The 12,313-nt window shown below is 50.0% G+C and overlaps 1 protein-coding gene across 1 annotated transcript in view; it reads right to left on the bottom strand.

Moving 5' to 3' along the window:
* Positions 1-12,313, bottom strand: part of LRRC74A (leucine rich repeat containing 74A) — a 72,338-nt gene that overhangs the window by 28,901 nt on the left and 31,124 nt on the right. Inside the window, exons 4-6 of the mRNA XM_073637464.1 lie at positions 11,766-11,815; positions 11,071-11,152; positions 3,177-3,262 (exon numbers count right to left, since the gene is read on the bottom strand). Of these exons, the coding sequence (XP_073493565.1) occupies positions 3,177-3,262; positions 11,071-11,152; positions 11,766-11,815 (218 nt within the window). The remainder of the gene's footprint in view (positions 1-3,176; positions 3,263-11,070; positions 11,153-11,765; positions 11,816-12,313) is intronic.

Below are 12,313 nucleotides of genomic sequence, written 5' to 3'. Positions count from 1 at the left end.
CGTTTCTGGAGAGCCACTTGTAAACTGCTAGACGTCACCCTGGACTTCTCTTCCGCTTACCACCCACAGTCCAATGGTCAAGTGGAGCGGATCAATCAGAACCTGACCAGTTACCTCCGGCACTTCGTTAATGCCCATCATTCAGACTGGGTGGATCTCCTACCATGGGCCGAGTTCTCTTATAACAATCACGAGAGCGAATCCTCCTCCAAATCCCCGTTTTTTGTAGTCTTCGGTCAGCATCCTCGGATTCCTTTTCCTGTCTCCACCTCTGTGGACAACCCGGCTGCGGAATCTCTCGTTAGCAAATTTTCCTCCATTTGGGAGAGTACCCGATCCGCACTCCTTCAGTCGTCCGAACGGATGAAAAGACACGCTGACAAAAAACGCCTGGATCCTCCACAATTTCGTCCTGGAGATAAAGTCTGGCTCTCATCTAAATATGTCCGACTCAAGATACCTTCTTACAAGTTAGGGCCTCGGTTCATCGGCCCTCTGGAGGTCATCAGTCAGATCAACCCGGTGGCCTATAAATTGAAACTCCCGGCCAACTTACGGATCCCTAACTCCTTCCATGTATCTCTCCTCAAACCTGTGGTACTTAACTCTTTTTCCAAGTCTACAGGTACGCCTCCTGCTCCGGTTTCTGCTGAGGACGAGTTTGAGGTAGAGAACATTCTTGCCACCAAAAGGGTAAGAGGAAAGACCTTTTTTCTAGTAGATTGGAAGGGGTTTGGTCCTGAGGAGAGAACGTGGGAGCCCCGGGAGAACATCCATGCCCCTCTTATCCTAGCTAAATTTCTGTCTGGCCTAATAAAGGGGGGGCCTAAAGGGGGGGGTACTGTAGCGCCGGCGTCCCTGCCCTCTGCTAGGCAGGGACGCTGTTCCCCTCACCTCTCTGCTCGGTGCCCGGCGTCCTCCTCCCGCTCTGCTGGCAGCGCGCGCTCCTTCCCGGCCACTGTGCTTAGGGCGCGCGCGCGCGCTCTCCCTCCCTCTTAAAGGGGCCGCGCGCGCCGTCCTAAGGAGTCCCCGGCCAATGGCCGGAGGACTTCACCATATATAAGGCACCTCCTCCAAAATGGAGGTGCCCGAGCAATGTTGTTGCACTGTTCACTACTCTGCTTCAGCCCTCAGGTCCCGTTGCCAGTTACCTGCCAGATACCTGCCAGATTCCTGCCAGCTTGCTGTCTTATTCCTGCCTGATTATCTGCTACCTGCCTGCTAGCCTGAGGTCCGACGGTCTGCCTTACTACTCCTGTCAGTCTGTCTAAGGACCAGCCTGTCCGCTCACCTGGGAGCGCACTTCAGCCACCTGCCTGCTTGCCTGAGGTCCGACGGTCTGCCTTCCAACTCCTGTCAGTCTGTCTATGGACCAGCTTGCCTGCTCACCTGGGAGCAAACATCTGCTACCTGCCTGCTAGCCTACCTGGAGGCTCCGCCGTCACGTGCTGTGACCACCTGCCTGTCCAGTGACTCCTGCCCGCTCACCTGGGAGCGCTCATCTGCTGCCTGTCTGCTAGCCTACCTGGAGGCTCTGCCGTCACGTGCTGTGACCACCCGCCTGTCCAGATACTTCTGCCCGCTCACCTGGGAGCGCTCATCTGCCGCCTGTCTGTTGGTCTTCCTGGAGGCTCCGCCGTCACATGCTGTGACCACCCGTTCATCCAGAGACTCTCGCCTGCTCACCTGGGAGCTCACGTCTATCATCAGCCGCCACAGGTCGTACCAACCCTTTACCCAGAGACTGCCCCGGTCACTTGCCGTGACCATCTGCCCGTTCATTCAGACTGCCCCGGTCACTTGCCGTGACCATCTGCCCGTTCATCCAGAGACTGCCCCGGTCACTTGCCGTGACCTCCAGCCCGTTCACTCAGAGACTGTCCCGGTCACCTGCTGTGACTTCCTGCCCGTCTTCCCTGGTCGCCACCCGCTCCCTTACAAGGACCGCCCCCTTGTATAGTAGCTCAGAGGTTCCGCCTCCCAGACCCGTTACAGGCACTGGATTAGTACGGGGAAGATGTTGGTGGAATGAGGTGATAGGACCTGGATTAGTATGGGGTAGATGTTGGTGGGATGAGGTGACAGGACCTGGATTTGTATGGGAAGGATGTTGGTGGGATTAGGTGACAGGACCTGGATTAGTATGGGGTAGATGTTGGTGGGATGAGGTGACAGGACCTGGATTAGTATGGGGTAGATGTTGTTTGGATGAGGTGATGGGCACTGGATTAGTACGGGGAAGATGTTGGTGGAATAAGGTGATATGACCTGGATTAGTATGGGGTAGATGTTGGTGGGATGAGGTGACGGGAACTGGATTAGTATGGGGTAAATGTTGGTGGGATGAAGTGACAGGACCTGGATTAGTAAGGGGTAGATGTTGGTGGGATGAGGTGACAGGACCTGGATTAGTATGGGGTAGATATTGGTGGGATGAAGTGACAGGACCTGGATTAGAATGGGGTAGATGTTGGTGAGATGAGGTTAAAAAGCCTTGATTTAGTATGGGGTAGATGTTGGTGAGATGAGGTGACAGGACCTGGATTTGTATGGGAAGGATGTTGGTGGGATGAGGTGATGGGCACTGGATTACTATGGGGTAGATGTTGGTGGGATGAGGTGACAGGACCTGGATTAGTATGGGGTAGATGTTGTTGGGATGAGGTGACAGGACCTGGATTAGTATGGGGTAGATGTTGTTGGGATGAGGTGATGGGCACTGGATTAGTACGGGGAAGATGCTGGTGGAATGAGGTGATAGGACCTGGATTAGTATGGGGTAGATGTTGGTGGGATGAGGTGACAGGACCTGGATTAGTATGGGGTAGATGTTGGTGGGATGAGGTGACAGGACCTGGATTAGTATGGGGTAGATGTTGTTGGGATGAGGTGATGGGCACTGGATTAGTACGGGTAAAATGTTGGTGGAATGAGGTGATAGGACCTGGATTAGTATGGGGTAGATGTTGGTGGGATAAGGTGATGGGAACTGGATTAGTATGGGGTAGATGTTGGTGGGATGAGGTGACAGGACCTGGATTAGTATGGGGTATATGGTGGTGGGATGAGGTGATAGGCACCGGATTAGTATAGGACTGCCGCTGGTGATGGGACACTGCCAGAGTTAGTATATGAATACTACATGTATAATACAGATCTTTGAAGTATATGATCACCCTGAGGCCGGCGCTGAGTGCTATGGCGCCCTTCATGCGGATGTGATTCCAGCTGAGGTTCAATTCCCGGAGACCCTCACTGGCAGCTGAAAATGACAGTAAAGGAAAAGTCAGAGTCCACCAACTCTCAGTAAGGCTTCAAGCTGCAAGTATTATTGTTTCCGATCACACAGCTGATGGGTTGTTACAATGTATTGGTGTAGACTAGTGATGAGCGAGCATGCTCGCTACTGCTTGGTGCTCGCCCGAGCATCTCACTGCTCGAGATGCTCGGCGCTCGCCGAGTATTTCCGGGGTTGCTTGGCGGGAGCTCGGGTCTGCTCCCTGTATGTTTATCAGACCTGGGCCGCCATGCTCGTCACAGTCACTCCGGAATCAGGCAGTGTAGGGAGAGCTGCTACTGAGCTAGGGAGAGATTCGCTTGTTTATTAGGTAGTGTAGGTGTACAGACTATATTAGAGACACAGATCCATCTCAACAAACAGTCCTTCTGAGGACTAATCCATCTGCAGAGATATCAGGCAGGCAGTGTATATGACTCGCCCCCTGGGCCATGGGGTACCCGGAACCGGGCCTTCTGGTGTACGGTGCTGATGGGGTAGTAGTGGCAACCCGATCCCGTGGCTCAGGGTGGTCAGACCAAATGGCGGCAGTCTATTTATCAGTGTTTTGAATGTCCGACTACGCCACCCGTGGATTGCGGTCAGAGATAACCGCCGCTGCGAGGCAGACCGCTGAGGCTGGTGTTGGTGTGCAGCACAGGGGTAGGATAACTCCCCACGGGAAGAGTGTAGCCTCAGGGCAGTGTAAGGGAATGCTGGGGGTGATGGTGCTGGCACAGCAGAAATCACACAGAGTTCAATGATGCAGTCCAGGGTCTTTTACTCACAGTTGTTATCCAAGTCACTTCTGTCAGCAATGACTGCCCAAGCCATGCTGCGTCCACCAGGTGAGGGGCTCAGTCAACCCCCAGGCAATTCAGGAGTATGGCACAGGACCCCCGTCTGTCCTTTCTCTGGCCTCTCGGGCCCCACCAGTGACCAAACTTCTGTCCAGCTACCGCGGACCGTGTCGGGTAAGCGTTGGCCTATCCTATATGGCGCCTTCCTAGCAGGTTTGGCAGGGGGTCGCACCAATAAATGATCATGACCTCCGGTTCTTGGCTGAGGGTAGATTCGCCTCCACCAATTTAGGGATCCGGTACCTTTCCACAGCCTGACCCTTCCACCCGGTATAATGGGGTATGCAACGGTTGCTGGCCGTTCTGCTCTCTTAGGGTCCCTTCTGCCTTCTTGTTTCTGGAGCCCTTCCACTCCTCTGTCTCTTCTCCTTCCTTCCTTCTCCTTCTCCTCTTTGGCCCCAGCCTTCTCTCTAGGCCTGCCTCGTGGAGCTGAGCTCAGGCTGAGCCTCGGCTCCCTGTCAGCTCTCTACTCCTTTACTCTGCTCTGCTTCTCCTGACTAACTGAACTCTGAACTAAGATGGCTCCCACCTTTTATCTGCTTCTCTGTGTCTGAGCTCAGGTGACCTGCACCCAATGAGCTCCTTCCTATGCTCCAGAAACCGTCCCCTATCTGCTCCTACACCACTGGGTTCTCTCCCCCCTCCCCACTCCAGCCAGGGACATGGTCAGTTGTGCCTGCACTATGGGAGCACCGTCGAGCTGTCCCCCGGAAATGGGGAGTGTGTGTATGCAGCTAACTGAGCCCTGGTCCACACTCCATCCTTACCTGGGAGTGGAATATCACACCTCTGGTTGAGGTGCAATACCCCTGTAGCAACCGAGCCCTCGGGGCGCTACATATATAGGCAGGCAGGCAGTGTATATAGCAGACTGCAGTGCATATAGCACAAGAGGCTCCATTCCAGTTTTGTCTGCTGCTGCTGTTAGATATTTCTAGAAATAGGCGCAGGTCTCAGGGGCCAGGAATAATTTTTTTTGGATCTTAATCCTCATTATTTGCTTAAAAAGCAATCCAGAGAACACCGTTGTTCTGCGCCATTTGCTTGTTGGCACTGCAGAATACAGCCAGGTGCTTCCCATATTACAGCACTAAAAATACAACTATTTAAAACTGTGGTTTGTCCGTCACACGGATCACATATAATCGCCCTGAAAATACTGCCATTTCTGGCATCCATTAAAAATTTGTATCAGTGTGTCTGTGAAGCAATTGACACCAGTTTGATGTTCAAAATAGTTACCTACAGACTAGGTATTTAAAACTGTGTTTTCTCCGTCACACGGATCACATATACGTTTTCAGAAAATACTGCCATTTCTGGCCTCCATAAAAAAATTGTTTCAGTGTGTCAGCAAAGTTTTTGACACCGGTTTGCTGTTCAAAATAGTTACCTACAGGCCAGGCATTTAAAACTGTGGTTTCTCCGTCACACGGATCACATATAACTTCGCTCCAAATTCATCCATTTGTAGTGAGCGTGGAAGATACTGTCCTCCATTTAAAATGGGCAAGGCGCGTGGCAAGGGACGGGGAACTGGACGTGATGGTGATGGTGCATGCAGAGGCCGAGGCCGTCGGCAAGCTGAATTTTTTTTAGAGTTTTCTGCAGTTAATGTTTATTAAAAATTTATTCATGCACATATTTATTGTCTGCAGGTTGTGTCCCCCCCCCTTTTTTTTCTCTCTTTTTCTTTTGGGATATTTTCTGCTCTTACCTGTACAGGTTTTCTCTAGGCCTTTCTCATATGTATACATGTATACGCACATAGTTGTTCATATGTATTGCATTATATATTTATCATTCAGTTTTTCCAGGGTACATTTTTGTTTTGTTTCGACCTTTTTCTTTTGATATATTCAGTCTAGTCTTCTCTGTGATTGGTATTTTCTTGATTGTTTTCATGTGTTTTTCTGTATCCATGATTATTTGTTAGTATACTTAAGTCCAGTTCAGAATATTCTTTTTCATAGCCAGTGTTCAAGAGTTTTTCACGCGAAACGCGTATGGCATTTTTTATACACTTTACCCCATAATATATGCTTTGTCGTCTGAGATGTCCATTTTTTGTCTTTTCTACAAATTTTTAAAAGGATTTGCCAATAAAGATTGTTGAATTTTAATTAATTGCCCGGTGTGTTGAGCTGGATCCATCTTCACTTTTTCATTGACCCAGGCGCTGTGCAGCAGCGAGGACTCCGTGCTCAATGCCAGATTGGAATTACATCTCAGGGGTGAGCTGAAATTTTCTCTTTATTCATAAACTGAAATTGTGTCACAACAAACACCCACATCTTCTCGCCCAACCTTCCTGTCCCAATTCCTAGGGGACCGCAGCACACCACTATTGAACCCAGAGCAGTGTCAAAAGGTTGTTGGTTGGATAGTGGATAATGCTTCCAGTCACTTAGCCACCACCACCACCCTGTCTTCCACACGGTCAAATCTCAGTAGCCGTGAGTCTAGACTGCATATTCCTCACCCTGATTCTCTTTCCTCCCACCATGCCGAGTGCCCGGAGAAAACTGATCCCACACTTGGACACTCCGAAGAGCTGTTCACGTTCCCATTTATAGATTTGGGCCTCTCGCCCGGTCTACTTGAAGCGGGGTAAGAGGAGATCGCATGTAGCGATGCCCAAATATTTGAGCAGCCACGGTCACACGAAGGCGACGGTGGGAAAGTGTCACAAGAGGTGGACGATGATGAGACACAATTGCCAGAAAGTCAGGAGGAGGACCAGGGTGCGGAAGTGGAAGATGAGGTGGTGGATGATATAGTAACCTGGCAGGAGGACATGCAGAGCGAGGACAGCAGCACACAAGGGGAGGGAAGCAGAGCACCCCAACAGGCAGGAAGAAGCAGTGTGGTGGCTGCAGACAGAAGGCAGGCAACCGTTCCCCGTAACACCAACACGAAGGAAGTTGCCAGTACAACTGTTAGGTCTTCCCGAGTCTGGTTGTTTTTTAAAGACTCTGCCGATAACCCCAAAAAGGCCATTTGCACCACCTGTCAGGCCAGCATCAGCAGGGGTGGCAAAACTAGCAGCCTGACCACCACCAGCATGATCAGGCACATGGCAGCAAAGCACCCAACTTTGTGGGCCGAACCCCAGAATCCAGGAACAGTGTCTGCGGGTGGCACCATCGCTTCTTCCGCTGTTGTGCATGCAAGCCAATCCCCTGTCCATGGTGCATGCGAAGATGCCTCCTGCCCTGCACCTGTCGTTGCGCAGTCTCAAGTACCAGCATCAGGAAGCACGTCCACGTCCTTGTCCCAGCGCAGCGTTCAGTTGTCCATACTCCAGTCACTGGAACGCAAACACAAATACGCAGCCAACGCCCCACAGGCCACACTACTAAATTCCCACATTTCACGACTGCTTGCGCTCGAAATGTTGCCTTTTAGGCTCGTGGAGACGGAAGCATTCCACAACCTGATGGCGGTGGCCGTCCCTTGGTACTCGGTCCCCAGCCGCCACTATTTCTCATGATGTGCTGTCCCCGCATTACACAAGCACGTGTCCCAAAACAGTAGCCTTGCCCTAAACAACGCAGTTACTGGGAAAGTCCACCTAACCAAGGACAAGTGCTTGTGGGCAGGGACAGTACATCTCGCTGATGGCACACTGAGTTAACATAGTGGAAGCCGGGACCCAGTCGGACCTTGGGACGAAACACGTCCTCCCGACACCAAGGATTGTGGGCCTTAGGTCAATCAGGGTTGCCCCCACAGTCTACAGCTCCTGCACCTCATCTTCCTCAGCCTCCTTCTCCTCTACAGCCTCCATCTCCGAAATGACCACATCAGTCACAAGCTGGAAGCACTACAGCACTGCCTCGGCCAAGCGGCAACAGGCTGTACTGAAGCTAATATGCTTAGGTGACACACCGCACAATGCAGAAGAGTTGTGGACAGCTCTGAAAGAGCAGGCAGATCTGTGGCTCACACCGCTGAACCTACAGCCAGGCATGGTCATGTGTGACAATGGCCGGAACCTGGTGGCGGCTCTGAGGCGAGCTCACACACGTACCATGCCTGGCCCATGTGCTTAACCTCGTGGTTCAGCGGTTTCTCAAATCCTACCCGGAGCTGCCGGATATGCGTGTTAAAGTACGCCGCCTGTGTGCCCATTTTAGAAAGTCACCTGCAGCTTCCGCCGCCCTTGCCGTGTTTCAGCAGCGTTTGCAGCTTTCGGCTCACAGACTGGTGTGTGATGTCCGTACATGTTGGAACAATTGGGAAGGATTTGTGAGTAGAAGAGGGCAGTTGTTAAGTACCAGCATCAACAAGGCCATCGGTATTCAGTTCAGACTCCACACATAAGACCTCAGGAGTGGACATGGATGTCAGACATATGTACCATCCTCCAAAACTTTGAGGACTCCACCAAGATGGTGAGCGGCAATGACGCCATAATTAGCGTCACCATCCAGCTTCTCTGTCTTCTGAAACGCTCTGTGCTCACAATCAAAGAGGATGCATTGCAGGCAGAGCATGATGAGATGGAACAAGGAACCATACAGGGTGATTACACACAGCCAAGCTTCATCTCAGCCAAATGTGGATTGGGTGACAATGAGGAAGAGGAGGAGGAGGAAGAACAGCAGCTAGTTTCATGGGCTTTAGACGGTACTACCTGCACAGCTGTCATACCGTCTGTTCAGCGTGGATGGCCAGAGGACAGAGAGGAGGAGGAGGAGAGCATGGTCAGTCATCCTCTTGGTGAGGACAAGGAAGTCTTGCATGTTAGCAGTCTGGCACACATGGCTGAGTTTATGTTACGCTGCCTTTCCCATGACCCTTGCGTTCTCAAAATTTTGGGAGACAGTCATTACTGGTTGGTGACACTTCTAGACCCACGCTATAAGGAGTACTTTATATCTCTTATTCCTGAGGCGGACAGGTGTACAAAAATGGGGCAGTACCGGAAGGCCCTTGTTGTGGAACTATTAAAAAAATTCCCATCTGAAAACACTGGAGGCAGAGGTCACAGTTCGTTGGACAACCAAGGAGTACAGGCGAGAGAGCTACAAATACAATCCAGCAGAGGCAGGGGAACACTGTCAAAGTTCTGGGAGAATTTTCTCAGCCCCTCTCATCGCACAGGCCCTGAGGCGTGGGGTACTCTCACAAGGAGTGCAAAGTTTGGGAAGATGCTGAGGGAGTACCTTGCCGACCGTACCAACGTCCTCCGTGATTCCTCTGTGCCTTATAATTATTGGGTATCCAAGCTGGACACGTGGAATGAACTGGCTCTCTACGCCTTGGAGGTCCTGGCCTGCCCTGCCGCCAGCGTTTTATCAGAGCGGGTTTTTAGTGCCGCTGGTGGAATTATAACTGATAAGCGCATCCGCCTGTCAACTGAAAATGCTGACAGGCTGACTCTTATAAAAATGAACAAGGGCTGGATTGGGCCAGACTTCTCAACACCACCGAATGATAACATAAACTCAAATCCAGTGTCTTTTCTTGGGAGGTGTATTCCCATGCACCTCTTCACACCCACACATGTGTATACGCTTCCTGATTTTGGCTATTTGCTCTTGTCCTCCTCCTTGTCCTCATTCTCCACCACCATATCACCAGGGTGACCGTGGTCAGTGATGCAACACCCACATAATTTTTTTAAAGGGTGTTTATGATGCCCGTAAAAAAATTTTTTATACAGTATGTTCATGTATACCCCCCAGGGGTAAATGTTTGTCAGCCCATACACTTAGTGCATGGGCATTACAAGTATAGGAGACCCGCTCCTTTCTAATGGGAACATTTTTTATTATGCCCTCTGACCTCCACGTCTCTTCCAAGGGTCATTGGAGTGCCTCAGAATTTTTGCCAGCCCTTGCATTCACTGCATAGGCCAACACAATGGGAGACCCACTTCCTAATAATGGGAACATTGTTTTCAGAAGGCCCTCCTCTAAGTCTCTTCAAAGGGGTATTGGGGTGCGTCCAAATTTTCAAAGTGGTATTGGGGTGCGTCCAAATTTTGGGCAGCCCTGCCACTCACTGCATACGCAATAACAGTATAGGAGACCCACTCCTTAGTAATGGGAACAATAAAACATAGCCGGCTGATGGCTCTCTAAGAATAGTGAAGGCCGACTGCTGGCCCTTTAAGAATAGTAAAGGCCGCCTGATGGCCCTATAAAAATAGGCTATGTGACTTTCAGAGTCCCTCCTTCATAAATGAAACAGGATGTGTCTGATGATATCTCACACAGCATATGGCCAGATAAGGTTGTAAAATGTTAAAATGACATTTCCCGGTGAATGCATTTGTCACGGTTGAAAGCAATGCAAAAGTGCAAAAATGCATCAAAAACGCTACGTGTGAACATAGCCCAAGGTGTGGAGAAGTATTTTTGGTTTTGGTTATTTATTTTGCCTTATACACAAGTCATTACCCTGGAAAGGATGTTCCTTAACATATTTCCCAGGAAAATCCATTTTGGATTTGTTTTTGTATGTTTTATTATGAGCCTGTAAAAGTGGCGTAATACTCTGACAGCGTTGTTGACAGCAGTGATCTGGGAGTCAGAAATGCTTCCAGGGGTCTTCTCCATGCTGTTCCCATGTCATTTGAGCACTGTTTCCATCGATATGGGTAATTTTTAGGCCCTCTGCAGACCGCCGGGGGGAGCCGCCTGAAAAATGCTCGAGTTTCCCATAGACTTACATTGGGCTCATTGCTCTGGTCGAGCACCCGAGTATTCCAATGTGCTCGACCCGAGCATCGAGCACCCGAGCATTTTAGTGCTCGATCATCACTAGTGTAGACTCATGTTCTGTGTTACATTCAGAGGTGCATGTCCTGTATATTGTTGGTGTATATACACATCTATGTAAATCAGCTGTTTTGCACTAATTAAGGATTGGGTGATATATTTGCAGATATCTTTGCGCCCTCAGAGTGTAGCTTTCACTCACCGAGCATCTGACCCAGGTATTCTCCTCCTTTCTCACAGAATTCATTATGGCTGAGATCCAGCTTGGTCACCCGGAAGTTGGCCTGTGGGCAGAGATGGTGGGGTGTCACGTCATGTAAGCTGCTATTATGGGAATTGGGGGTCTTGACTGTGATGTATGAAATCCCAGCTGTAGGCCGTGTCCAGACAAGTGTGTGAAAAATCATCCAATTTTTATCCAGATAATTTGGACGATTTCAACGCTATGTAACAATATTCCTGTAAAAATCAGATGCCGCTCGGTTGTTCCACGTGGGGTCTGATGTTTTTCATGTATCCGTAGACCTGAATGGTCGAGTCTGATCCGAGAAGAGAATGGTGCGATTTATCTCACATAGACACTCAGTCCGTTTGAGAACTTTTTAGCACTTTTTAGCATTTTTTCTGCCTTTCAGCCTTCTTATTGACTGGTATTGTAAAGTAAAAGTACAGAGTGAAAAACACCTGAAGAACAGACCGACACCTCTTATAAACACTATGTCTTTGGAAACCGGAAACAGTTACAAGACGCTCAAAAGCCTGAAAGTGTGTACAAGTCACTTGTACATAGAAATGCCTACGCTCAGACTTTTGAGCATGTTCTCAGCGGTTTTCAGGCAGGTTTCGGAGCGGAGCCATATCCTAAGAGAGAGGACTCTGTAGATCGTAGATACTCACGGACAGGGCCTCGGCAAAGTGCTTGGCAGACAGGTCACCGAATCCATTGTCTGAAAGATGAAGAAGTTATGAGGAACCAGAAGAACAAAGTGATACAGGGAGCTGCGCCCCAACATCTGACCATCCAGCTCCCTAACTGCTTTTATAGCGCAGCTCAGCCGGAGAATTATAGTGTTTTGCCTTTTAGAGCTGTAGGATAACGGATATTGATAAGATGGTGGCGTCCAGTCTCATTGGCCCTTCTGAAACCACAAAAAACCTGAGAAGATTATCAGCACAAACCCTACTTTTGAGCTTGCAAAAAAGGCTAAGGCTGTGTGCCCACGATGCGGTTTTTAAGCGTTTCCGCAGCGGCAATTCAGCTGCAGAAACGCTTAAAAAACGCATGGTAGAAGGCCTGCCATGTCCCCCAATGATAATCCGCGTGTGCTGTGCACATGCTGTGGAAATTTCTGCTGCGGATTATCATTGGCGGAAAAAAACGCAGCACTACCAATTATTTTGCGGAAGCGCTGCGTTTTCGCCGCCATTAACTTGCATTGGAACGC

Source organism: Phyllobates terribilis, unplaced genomic scaffold (assembly GCF_046119375.1).
Source record: "Phyllobates terribilis strain yellow unplaced genomic scaffold, ASM4611937v1 Scaffold_7__3_contigs__length_470593459, whole genome shotgun sequence".
Lineage (NCBI taxonomy): Eukaryota > Metazoa > Chordata > Amphibia > Anura > Dendrobatidae > Phyllobates > Phyllobates terribilis.
This window is presented reverse-complemented; position numbering and strand designations above follow the sequence as displayed.